Genomic DNA, 13449 nt, shown 5'->3' with positions numbered 1-13449 from the left:
ATATTCAATGCACACCAGTCCAGCAGCAATCTGGTGTTCATGACACTTTCCAAACACTTTCTTTCTTAAAATGGAAGCAACAGAAGGGATGGCAATACAATTAATGTATTTTCTGGCAGTGAATTTCAACGTTTTAATGTATTTAATAATGCAACTTATAATGTCTTCCCTTATTAATGAGATATTTGGCAACCCTTCTGTAACCGTAGCATTACTTTCGTCAGGCAGAGGTGAACACTGACATCTCCTGGTAGACAAGAGAAATTATGTCTTTCAGCTTAAGGATCTCTTAATTTAGAGGGCATCCCTTTTCCAGTTCAGAAGACGGTATGAAGCAGGCACAGCGCATGTAAGAGAAGTGCAGGAGGTGCAAAAACTCTTTCAGAATTAGTACAGAAACTTAGAAGTCAAACTCAATAGGTGTATACTTTGAATGAGTCATACATAGTAGCATTTCTCCCCCCTTTTAAGAAAAAGAATAATAATATATTCCTCCTTATTTATGTCGCACTGCTCCAGCCAAATGGTGGGGTGTGTGGCGAGGGGAACACATATCTGATGCATTCGTTAGAGGCTCCTTTTAATAGACAATACCATCACGATCTCAGCAGAGTTTCTCAATGTGGATTAAAGAGCAGTCCACATCATAAAATTGTTTGGACTAGCATAGGTATCTAGGAGGTCTCAGTATGTTTCCTTCTCAAATCCACCAGAAGTGACTTCATGGATATAGAAATGTTTGGGTTTGGAAGAATCTCCAATGTGGAGGCAACCAGAAGAGACAGGGCAGTCTCAGACCATGGCTTATGTCAACTCCTTTCTGTAAACTGCAATAGCAACAGCCGAAGATAGGCAAAAGTTATCAATGGAAAGGTAATTTCCATCGATTACAGAAGCGGAAGTATTAGCATGACACAACTTATGCTACGATCTGGGGAACATTTACTCCTCCTGAAGCTGCTCAGCAATTCAGGATAAGGTCATTGACCAGAGAAGTCAATTACATTGAAAAAAAAAAGGTGAGGACCTTGGACTTCCTACTTCAATTTTTGGTATTGCAAAGTTGAGAGCTCTGCTCAGAAGCTTTCCATGTGACCTCTGTGTAACTTGGCAACACTGTGACTAATGGATCAAGGCACCAGTGTGATGTTCTTGTTTTGATTTGTTTTTTCCTGTCTCCCCCCCAAAGGAACTCTGCTCACTTCTCTGCTATTGTTGTTTTAGGCTCTTTGGCCAAGACGGCCTCTGCGCCTCCTGCGACAAGCGAATCCGGGCTTACGAGATGACCATGAGGGTGAAGGACAAAGTGTATCACCTTGAATGCTTCAAATGTGCTGCCTGCCAGAAACATTTCTGTGTGGGGGACAGATACCTCCTCATCAACTCGGACATAGTATGTGAACAGGACATCTACGAGTGGACTAAGATAAATGGAATGATCTAGCAAGGACATGCCTCCAATAGTCTATAAAAGACATCTCACGGGCGACACCGATGTGTAGCTGCAGTGAGGAGATCATCACTTGAACTATGGGCTTTGTCTAAAATGGGGGAAAAATACCACGGAGTCAGCCCTTTGCAGGCAGTGCTACATAGAATCTAAACTACATGTAGGTGAAGAAGAGAGACCGAAGCAATAGATAGACTGACTTCTGTTAACAAAGGCGTATGGACAATAACTGACATCAGCCATGTAGGCGAGAGTTGGGGAACAACCGCAATGCGATAACAAATTCCCGTAACTGGAAAAAGCGTAGGGACTTCTGTAACGAGATGTTATGACTTTGTCACCTGCAGACTAGGATTGTGCAATTGAATTTTCTTTTCGCCTTGTTTTAGTTACTGAGTTTAGACGACAGCTCCTAAGGTAGACATGAGGAAGAACACTGAAAGAAAAAGGCCATCACTTATCTGGTCGCTCTGTAAGGCCTTACACTTCGGGTAGGAGAGAAAGTGGGAAGAGAGTGGTGATTATTTTTGCATGGATTTTTTTTTTTCTTTGAGAATGAACAGTGCATCCTCTAGTCCCAAGCTCTTCTTTAAAAAAATCCTGCTGAATAGTTGTTTTTGGGCACTGCTGTTTCAAGATGAGATGTTCCACAGATCATTTCTATACAGATATAAATCTAAAGAGTTGTTCAACTATTTTATTAACTTAGATTATATCGATAAAATATTTGTTGTGTGTAGTAAGACTCTGCAGCTTTAATAAAAATAACAGAAGATTCGAGTGTTGTTATTTCTTCCTTTTGGAGTCGGACTGGATTTTTGTTTGCATTATTTATTTTATTTTTTGTAGCAGGATTTCTACACTTCATCTGCGGCTGATGCCTGCTGGATCCACTTAAGGCTGCGTTTCAAAGCAATAATGGAAGAACACTGAGGTCTCAGTAGGCCTTGCAGAGTTCTTCATGCTAAGGAGAAATTAGATAGTGTTGTGTGACACTGAGGCTCTTCGTTGTTTCTGAGGATGTTTTGGGGCTGGTGGTCCGCAAAGAAATTCATTTGGGTGTTAGTTCACAACAAAGACAGAAGCTATCTGATCTCAGAGGAGACCATGTAAGAGCAGGGTCTCCTAAAAAGGTAGCTCATCCCGATTTTGCTCTGGAATATTGAATCAAGTATAACACCACTAGAGCCAATCAATGCTTGCTAGCATTTAGAAATAATTAAGTCCAGAGCCTTTCCTGCAAAACCTGTTGTCACTTGTTTCTTAAGCAAAAGGAAGTTTCTCAGCATTATAGTAATACTAAGAACATGAGAAGTAGGCCTGGTCAGGCCTTTGTGTGAGCTTGGCTTCAGACCCCTCTGCTTAACACCGACATACGGACCCATTCTCCATGAGTTGCCCTAGTCCCTCTTTTTGACTCTTGAGGCTCCATCAAGTCCTGGTTTAAAGTCATGGTTTAATTCTATGCTGTGTTGATTTCAAAATCTGTTGCCTGATAACTTCATTGGTTGATTATCATATTGAGAGACAACAAAGGGTCATTTCCTGTCACTTTTTTTTCACTATTCTTGACTTTAAAGACCTCTATCATATCCCCTCCAACTTGTTTTTTTTTCCTGAGACGAATAGTCTAAGTTCCTTCTTGCACGAAAGCTGTCTCACGCCTCTGATAATCTGTTTCTCATCTCTGTATGTTTTCTGGTTCTACGTTATCATTGTCGAGAGTGTCACTAGAACTGCACGCTGTGTTCAAACGTACTAAAAAAATAAAGATTATGACACAGTGGAAGAAGTCTGACAGTCCACGCAGAAGATGGTTGGCACCTCCATTCACCCCATCAGTACAAACACGTAAGGAGTAGCACCTAAGCCTATGGGGTGTCTCTTTGTCTGATTATTTTCAATAAACTTGTCACCTAAGAGATCTCTCAGCCAAGTGGTAGTACTGAGCAATGACAACATTTTTCATTTTACAACAGATATTCTGAGAATAATTTTTTTCTTTTCTTGCTTTTGTTGTCACAACTAGCGCTGGGGACAAAACCTTTAGATCTTATTACCGGTGAAATGGGAAGCCATATGTAATGAGATCAGGCTTGAGGGCTCTGCGATGTAGCTCTTCTCAAGTGATGCACTGACCTCTGGAGGCCACAGGCAGCTGGTATAATTATAATTCTTGGCCTAAAATGTATCCCTACCAGCACAGGCAAGAAATCTATGTACCTGAGGAAAACAGAGCTATCGTTTCTTTTCACCCGCAATGGCTCCTTGCGAATATTCAGCCCAGCTAGAACCGGAGTCTCAATACCCCTGCTAGTTTACACAGCTTGGCGGATGCCTAACCAGGAGGCTAACGCAGGGTGGAGGTATGCAATCTTTCTTCAGGGAGCACACACACACAGTGAGCATCACCAATTTTTAACCTTGCTGAGGCATGCTGTGGAGCTGGTTTCCATGATTTCACCTCGCAGAGAGGTTTGACTGAAAATTTAGCATAAGTGGCCTCCTTAGCATCTGGGTTGAGATTAGGTTCAGGGAGGCTTTGTGGTTTTGCACTAATGAGTGCAAGACGCGTGTTTTGTTCCCCATGTACTGCATTCCTGTATTTCCTGGGTGACTTTTGGCAAGGTAGTTGAATATTCTACTTCTCAGTTGCCTGCCTGTAAAATGGAGATATTATCACTCATTCTGTAAAACATCATTTAAAATCTCCTAATGGAAAAACACTCATTATTTTGTGTAAGATATCATTTACACAGGAAAATACACTTTAAAACCTAAATGAATATATGTGTAAAGGAAGGATGCTGCAGGGTCCACAGTGGAAATTCTCATTTTGTTATAAGATCACCAGTTTGATCTCGTCTATGTAACTTAAGAGAAGGCTTAAGCTGAACCAGAAAATGACGGCTTGTTCCAGAAGAAGAGCCTCCACTTCGCGGTAGCATTACCCTACCTGTATTATTACACCAGTTTGTTGGAGGGCTTTCCCCCACCAGATTCCTAATTCTTGCTCTCCGGATCCAGGAGGAGAGACAACAGATTTCTTTTGGAATTAGCGTAACCAACACTTCACCTCCGTCCCCATCTCACATCCTTACAGTAAGGACTCTCTCCTGAAGTCACAAGAAAATAAAATGTTCCAAAAACAGTGACGAAAATAAAAGCAAAGATGATTTAAAGTCATAGGCAAAAAGCACAATAATCTGAATATTACTCCATCAGGTGATATTCAAATGCGTTGTCCTTTATACAGTTTCAATATCAGCAGGATTTTAAAAGGCGTATCATCCTTCACAATTTCCCTTCTTTGTCCTCATTATTCAATGTCATGGTAGGAAGATGAGAGCATTACCATCCATATCACTTTTTTAATTCCATGCCCTTGAATAAGGGCAATAAGAGCCCTGCATAATAGAGTTTTCAGCGGAGAGAGTAAATGGGAATCGGTTGTTAATTCAATACAGAATACAGAAGCTGTCTCTCCCATCTCTTTTTCTCAAGGTAATACTGTGCCTCCAATAGTCATTATACCCAAGAATCAAATTATTTGAATTCTGGACACATCAGCACAAAACCAAAGACTCCCTGCCAATTTCGTAGCCCGCTTGGAAGAGAACATCAGAGAGCATCACTCATTTATACAACTGCCAGCCCGAGACTGTAAATTCAGAAAACAAGAAGGCCTCAGGTGCTGCACTTTACCATGTCTTTCTGTTCCCGAATCACCCTCCCTTAGCACCCCCATCACATACAAGGTTGCATTTTATCTCCGAAAGGCAAAGCTTTCAAGCATCTGCCGGAGCGAGCACAGACTCCGTACGGCCTGAATGTGAACTGAAATTGCCACTATTAAGTATATTAATTGATAACGGCGACTCGTGACTTTGAAGGAGATTCATGACACTTGGAAAAATAATCTATAAAGATTTTTGTTGCTCGAGAAAGACAGTGCAGCATCAGCTTATTTCACTTGCAGCAGGTTCATCTCTTTTGTAGAGCATACTGCACTGCAGGCAAGGGGAATTTTAATGGACACTGGGAAAAAAAATGACCTATTCCTCTGTCCCACGACAAAAAAGAAACCAGAAAAAGAAATAGAACAGAGAGACTGAGATATGATATCAGAAAACATTTAAGGAACCATAATTAAATTAAGATTCAGAAGTCTGTCAATGAGATGAAGATTAAACTGGCAGAAAGTTGAACCTTGTTTGAAGCACTTGTTCCCTCCCGCTGGGGGTTGTTTTGTACCGGGCTAATGAGAAGGCACATCTCTGAAAGGTTCCTAATAAACCTACAGATCTCTGATGGTTAATTAATCATGTGTTGCAGGAGTAAACCGTGTTCCGTTTAACACTTTTCAAGTGCCTTGCAAGCACTAATGTGCTCCTGAATTATTCTTCCCTTTGTCAAGCTACAAGCCCCATTCCATAGGTGGGGAAACTGAGGCACACAATGAACATGAGCTGCTTAAAGGTCACCCAGTAACTCAGCCAAACTTCTACAAGAGCAGAAGTCAGATCTCTTGGCTTGAATGTGACCACTCAACCACCAATCGCTTGGGCTGATGACGCAGGTATGGGTACGGCATGGCCTGACCTGTCCAACAGTGGGGATCTCAAACACACTCTGACCGTCGGAGAGCAGTCTCGGATAGCATTTTGTATGGGTACTTTCTAAGAATGATGCCTGACAGTGAAACACATCCCTCCCTGCATGAGAGACAATCTGGCATCCAAAGCTCAGCCATGTTTGCGGAACCAGAACTTAATAGCCTGTGGGGACATTTGGGCATGGGTGGTAAAACCCCATGAACTTTGGCTAAAATAAATGCATTCGATGAGATGTCTGGCTTGTTCTTCAAATGCAGACAGCGAGCCACCATTCTGCTGTCTGCAGCAATACTCGAGAAATGCTTGAACCACCAGTAAGCCTCCTTCTCTGTGTTCTTCACCGACAGCAAAGGGATGATCAAAAAGCTCCCGTTAAACTGTTTCTCCATTAACAATTTAGTTTTCAAATACCTCATTTTGGGGGGATGATAAACAGATAATGCATGAAAAACCCATTTAAGATTTTCAGGGAAGAGATTTTTCTTTTTTTTTTTTAATAAAATGATGGAATACACCTTTTGCTGAATGCTTCCTGATCATCTCTGCTCTCTCTCCGGTTATATTTCTACATCGGCATAATGCAGCGAAGGCTGTAACCAGCTGCAAGAAGTTTGATTTCTGTGGTGGCGCTGGGATGGAGGAGGAGGAGGCATGCTGTGACAGTAGTGACTGGGGTAGGGAAAAGCAGCCGTTGCTCTGCAGTGTTGAGAGAGGAACAACCTTCTAAAGCCACAACCCAAGAGAACTCACCCCTTTTGTAGGCCAGTAGCTCCGTGCCAGCTGCCTTTAACATGATTGCTGAGATGTTTTCTCTCATAACCGACTGATGTTCCTCATATTACTGAAATACTGTAGTGAAATACTCCTGTACGCTCTCTGTGTGTGTAGCTTCCACAACATAAGATGCCTGTGACAAGATGTATTTTCCCTTTCCATGGCAGTAGATTTGGATGCTTGTTAGTACAGGGAGTAGCTTTTCAACCATGGCATCTGAGCCCTTGGCTTCAGTCTCCAGCCTTCTGACTTTTTTAAATCCCTGATTCTGGGCAAGGATTAGGGGTTTGGTTTTCTTCTCTCCTCAGATACGTGTCTGGCATCTCATATCAGGTAACTTTCCCAATGTATTTCTCAAGAGCTGCAAAGTGGTTTTGAGGTATAGACAATTTACTTATTTACATTTATTTTAAAGATACAATCACAATAAAACTTAAATTCTGCTACAATAAGACACATAGTCTTCCATCTGACAATATCCCAAAGCATCTTGACAGCTACTCAAACCAGTGCTTAGATATCATGATGATATCTCGTTAAAAAGATCTCAGACCTGCAATCATCAACCTAAGGATGCTTTGCAACACTGCGAAATCATAATGGCTCTCCAACACAACATGGTTATGGGTTTTTTTTGCAGTCAGTAGGTGCAAGCAAGCACTGAACGAGCTGCGGTGCTGTCGCCTGGGAATTCTTGGAGCTGGACCAGCAGCGCGTTTGACCCAACATGCACGAGAAGCGTGTTGTTCAGCTGATAAGGAAACTGAGAACGTGCATCAGCAAATACAGTTTGTTTATCCCGTAATAACTGTTTTTGAGTAGTACAAGCAAAAAGAGGCCGGGTCTGCACTAGACAGATAAGAGCTCTGACCAAAAGGACGACCAAAGGTCGTGCCAGACCTCCTGGAAACTTCAAAAGAGAAGCTTTCAGTGGGAATGGATGACTAAGGGAATTGCAAAGGGCTTCTGGAGTCTTTTATCTTGGTGCTACCTCTTCAAATCCAGCTCAACACTTCAGTCATTTATTGTTGCCATCATCTGATGAGTGTACGCTGGGCTCAGCCTTGTTCCTACTTCACAGGTGTCTGCAGCCAAAAAACCCCACCGCTGCAGCCGCCGCTAACTGGCTGCCTCGTTAACAATCTCAGATAGTAACCTAATGAAAGAGTGTGTGAAAAGTGAGCTGCTATGTGGTTCATACAAATGTCTTCTTCAGGTCAGGAAAGACTCAATAGCAGCTGAATTTTCTCTAGAGGTGCTTTAATATTCTCCGTGTTCCTCAGGTAGAGAAAGACCTCCTGAGCTGCCACACAAAACAACCAGGGTCTCAGCACTTTCCATGAGACCCTGAAATACTCCTCCAATCCCTGCTTTCAGGGATTTCACACATCCCTTTGGCCACGAATGTGTCATGAGCCACAAGCAGCGAAAATGCTGTAAGCGCATGAAATTATAGATACTCCTGGAGCTTTATTCCTGCCTTTTTTGATGAAGTTAAGTTTGAAATTAGCAATCTTGGCCTCCTGTGAAGTTTGTCAGTGCTATTCTCTGTCAGTACTAATCCAGCACGCACAACTCTGGATGCACAAGTCCTGAAAGCAGGAACAAGAAATCCTGGCCTGTGACGAAGGCACCTACTGATCATCCACTTCCACGCTATCTGCTTAATTTGACGTGTTAGCTCTCAGAGGCAAGAATCATGTTGTTCTTTTTTATTCACGCTCTGTAAGGTAAATAAACTTTATTTTTTATACTTTCACATTTATGTGAAAGAGGATGATATGAAAGGAAAGCCAACTCTGAGCTAAGCAACCCTGGGAAAGAATAAAACTTGGTTATGCCAGTTTGTGTCAACATGGAATCTTTCATCGGAAGAAAAAAGCCCCGTCTATTAAAATCACTCTCTAAGTGGGATTCCAAACTCTGCAAACAGACATAAATATTTTAGACCCATTTGGGAGCTAAAAATCCGAGACAAAAAGGTTCGCTAATAAGAAAAGACAAGCCTGAAGTCACAGAGCACTTTGACTCAGAGCTGTGCCGCGCAAGATATGGGAGGACCAGAGGTGGCTTTTTGACAGCCTTCAGCAACCGATGTAGACAAGAGCATCCATGTAGGGCCGTCTGACAATTCCAGAGGGACCAGCCACAGCCGTATCGCTACAGTGCTCCTTCCCCAGCTCATCTCCACATCAGGACCCGCAGGGCAGGAGGACATGAGGCTCAAATCCAGCTTGCAACCTTCCATGCTAAGGGATGGACCAGTTGGAGAAGGTCCAGAGGAGGGCCATGAAGATGATAAAAGGGCTGGAGCACCTCTCTTACGAGGACAGGCTGAGAGAGTTGGGGCTGTTCAGCCTGGAGAAGAGGAGGCTCCGGGGAGACCTGATAGCGGTCTTCCAGTACCTCAAGGGGGCCTACAAGAAAGATGGGGAAAGGCTGTTTAGTAGGGCCTGTTGCGATAGGACGAGAGGTAATGGTTTTAAAATAGAGGGGGGCAGATTTAGATTAGAAATTAGGAAAAATTTTTTTACGATGCGAGTTATAGAACACTGGAACAAGTTGCCCAGAAAGGTGGTGGAGGCCCCATCTCTGGAAATGTTCAAGGCCAGGCTGGATGAGGCTCTGAGCAACCTGATCTGGTTGGAGATGTCCATGCTCCTTGCAGGGGGGTTGGACTAGATGACCTTTGAAGGTCCCTTCCAACCCTAACCATTCTATGATTCTATGATTCTATGATTACTGCACATGGCGTACCCTGCAGGGTCCAGGAGGATGAAAGCTGGGAGTAGACTCCAGCTATGGTTGCTTCGAGTCTTTCACTGTAACGACTAGATGAAGTCCATTGGTTGAATTCTTGGTGACTCCTTTGACTTCATTTGACCGTGGAGCTGTCTGGGCTAATTTACCACCATGTGAGGGAGATTCAGGAGGGGCGTCGTCACTGCCCGTGTCTACGTGGCAGTAATGAGGAAGGGTTTTTTAAACCATTGTTTCACTCTGTCAGAAGGCAGCCTGAAGCTGTACTCCGACAGATATCCCATTTGTTATTAAAATGTCCGACAAGCTCTTACGTAATATTGAGTTTATTCACAAACACATTTCACTGAAGTTCTGGCTCTGATCCCTTTAGCTACCCTCCCCCCCCGCCCCGATCCCTTTAGCTACCCCGCTGTCACCCTTCACATCTCATCTGAGATTTTACTCCTGTGAAGCCTAAAAAAAAATGATTTGGTTATCAGTTCATATGTAAATCCCCTACCTTACAGAGGACTGCTGAATTATCTTTATGCAACTCACTGGAGTAGCTGCATGTTTGCACAGGTCCCATTTTTCATTTTCTTACCTTACTCCTTCCGTGCTCTTTATTACAGCCACTCATTGTGTTCTGGTGAATTTTAGATGACCAGATTTCCAAGCAAAAGTCACTGCTTAGTTGTTTCTGTGGAGCCCTGACCTTATTTCCTCTTTGCTAAAATAAAAAATAAACCCAATAATAACAGTATAACAACAACACAATTTTTCTGGACCTCAGCTTCTTTCTTAGTGCCAGTTCCCCAAGCCATCTACTCCCCTCAAAGTCTCCGTTTTGTCCATTTCCAGCACTAAGAAGCTGATCCTGTGAAATGTAGACCATCCCCTCAGCAAAAATCTTCACACATCAGGTAAATTTCAAGAGACGCTCAGCACCCAGTGGTAAAGAGCCCTAGCATGTCGTTCCATTAGATTTTCAATAAGCAAAAATAAATGAAGGATGCTAAAAGCCTCATCATCTTTCGAAGATTAAACATGGGATGTGCGAAGCAATCTGAGAAATTTTCAGCCTGAGGAACACCTCTGATACATTTAGCCATTTTGGCTCGAAGACTGGTGATAATGGAAGAAAAACTGGGCTCCATTATTAAAGTGGAAAAGAACCTTTATATCTACACTGAACTAAAAAATGCGATGATAACTTAGCTGTTTCCACAGTTAACGCTGCTGTCAGTTACTTGATGGAGAATGCAAAGCCTGCTGTGGGTAAAACATTTAAATGCTACAACTTGAAGTGGTTTTTTGTTTGCTTTTGGGTTTGGGTGAGGGTTTTCTGTTTGGTTTTGGTTTTTTATTTGCATTTTGCAGGAAGAGGTGTTTCTCTTTTACGGTGTGTTCCTTGCAATTGTTAAGATTTCCACTGGAAAAGTAAAATGACAGCTCTTTGAGCCCCTAGCCTAAGTAGCACAGCTAATTAATTTTTACGACTGCCCTTAACTCTCAGAAAAGAAACAAAGATCTGGAAACCTTGAGAGTTGCCTATGTGGAGCTGTCCTCATCCACTCACTGCAGTGAACACACTTTTCTAATTCTTTTTGTATTTCCTTCTGTTACAGTTTCTACTTTGCTGTCAAATCTTATTTGCCTTCCTTTTCAGCCACTGAACTATTTTATTTAAAAAATTCCAGAAGTGTTTTAATTGTTCAAGGTAATACATGCTTTATGTTATGCATAAAGGATAATATATGCAGGAAGAATATAACATATGAATACTTTTTAGTCTGTCTGCTCTTGGTTTTCTAATTTTTTTCACTGTATGATGTTTCATACTGCTCTGACTGGCAAATGTTATTTAACGCTGCGGGCTGTCATTCAGAATGCAGAGGAAAATTCAGATCATGACGCGGCGTTATACCAATAATAGAGGGATTTAAACACTAAAATAGGAGCAAAAAGCAAAGGAGAAAGAAAGGTAAAGAAGGCATTTGAGAAAGAAAGAAATACAGAGTCGTTTGTACAATTTTACGAAATATCTAACTTGGCTGCTTGAGGGACGAAATCCTCCCCAAAACACACACACATTACATGGAAGGTAATGTCTCGTGTCAGTTTACATGGAATGACATCAAATCAAATGGAGCACAATAGGAGCAGAGGAAGACGGATTCAGCCACGGAAATAACACGAAAGAGTTCAAGTAGGTTTTCAAAACGAAAATAGAAAGTGTCGCAGAGGAAAAGAAGTCCCCTCAAGACCATGTTAGAAAATTAAACAATAGATTCTTGTTATTTGCTAAAAAAGGTAACAGTTGATAACTGACAACCAATGCAAGCCTTAGAATTATGCAAGTACTAGAAACAATACTAACCACACTTTGGATCTTTCTTTTAGCAAAACTTAACATAAATAAAGAGTTACGTAGCTTCTCTCAGCTCTGCATTGTTAGATTTTCATGGACCACAAAACCGAGAACAAACACAAATACAAGTAATAGCATTTTAACAACATTTTAAATGTACTTTTACTATTGTATTTTCTTCTCTACAGGGAACTTCACAATCATACAAATTATAAAGGACAAAATGTCCCCAACAGCTAGCACAAATGCAGTCATAGAACCACTAGCTTGTTCCTTTTCAGTTCTTATTTGAGTGATGTTGCTAGGACAATCAATTGTTCCAATAACATACTGCTGGTATCTGAAAAAGAACAGAGAGAAAAATGATTACTAATGTAAAATCATGCAGTAGAAACAATTCCTTCTTTCACATAAGAATATTTAACTCACTAAAGTAAGGGACATGAAAAGAGTAGTTTCTATTTTTTTTCTGCAGCTGTCAGATCTCATCTGATTTATTCCATACAAAATGTGATGTATTTAACATTTATCTACCTCAGAGGGTGCCTGTGAAGCTTAAGCCATTGTTTGTGAAATGCTTTGGAATTCTTAGTTTTACAGGACTGTACCATTATCAATTAATTATTTTTGTGACTACATTATCTAATAGTTATTTTTGCTGAGCAAATAGATTTTGCTTGTTGAGCCTGAAACATTTCACCTGCAACATCTCGGGTTTGACACACTTTCACTCAACTCAAGATTTTTGTGGACTAGCCGGCGGCTGGAAGCTGGTGAGTCTCTGGTCTGCGGCTCAGGAGAGGATGTGGCCACAGGTTTGGGTTCCAGAGGTTCCAGCAGCAGCTACACTTGGTGATGCAGCCGTGTCTGAGACACTGGGCTTCTTCACACAGACCTGGGAGCTTGGCAGCACAGGACCTCATGTTTGCAAAAATTTCCACATTCCTATTGCAAAGCCAGGCCTCAGAATCCTCCTTGCAGGTCTTAGAGGAAATCAGTTCTAGGGACAGTGTTCTGGAAAAGATATTTTTCTGACAGGAATTAAAACGAAATGAAAAGATGCTTTCTCTAAAAAACATATTTATTTTCAATAGAATGTGGAAGAAAGTTTTTAAAAATCTAGTATTTGCATATACCCTTAATACGCAACATTTTTTTTTCTTTTAATGATATTCATTGCAGTAAGTTTATTTTCCCATCTATGTGTACTGTTACCTTTTTAATTTCAGTCTTAGCAGATCCTGACCATCCATTAGAATCAGCCTATAGAGACTGATTATATAAGCAGGTTTGTATTTGTCTCATCAGTGCTACTCTAATATAAATTCTTGCTGCTTTGGCAAGCAGAGATTGCAAGCAGTCTGATGTTGGAAGCGGTCAGCACCCTCATCTCCCAGGGATGGCCACGGTCTGATCCTACCAGCGCATACCCACATGAAGATTTATAGAATCATAGAATCGTTTGGGTTGGAAGGGACCTTAAAGATCATCCAGTT

The 13449-nt window shown here is 41.6% G+C and overlaps 1 protein-coding gene across 2 annotated transcripts in view; it reads left to right on the top strand.

The window, feature by feature from the left end:
• Positions 1–2225, top strand: part of LMO2 (LIM domain only 2) — a 48684-nt gene extending 46459 nt beyond the window's left edge. For both annotated transcript variants that reach the window (XM_086748227.1, XM_086748226.1), the window contains one exon: positions 1225–2225. In XM_086748227.1, the coding sequence (XP_086604353.1) occupies positions 1225–1444 (220 nt within the window). In that variant the 3' untranslated portion in view covers positions 1445–2225. The remainder of the gene's footprint in view (positions 1–1224) is intronic.
• The last annotated feature ends 11224 nt before the right edge of the window (positions 2226–13449 follow it).

The sequence above is a fragment of the Chlamydotis macqueenii genome, chromosome 5, assembly GCF_036417535.1.
Source record: "Chlamydotis macqueenii isolate bChlMac1 chromosome 5, bChlMac1.mat, whole genome shotgun sequence".
NCBI lineage: Eukaryota > Metazoa > Chordata > Aves > Otidiformes > Otididae > Chlamydotis > Chlamydotis macqueenii.
This window is presented reverse-complemented; position numbering and strand designations above follow the sequence as displayed.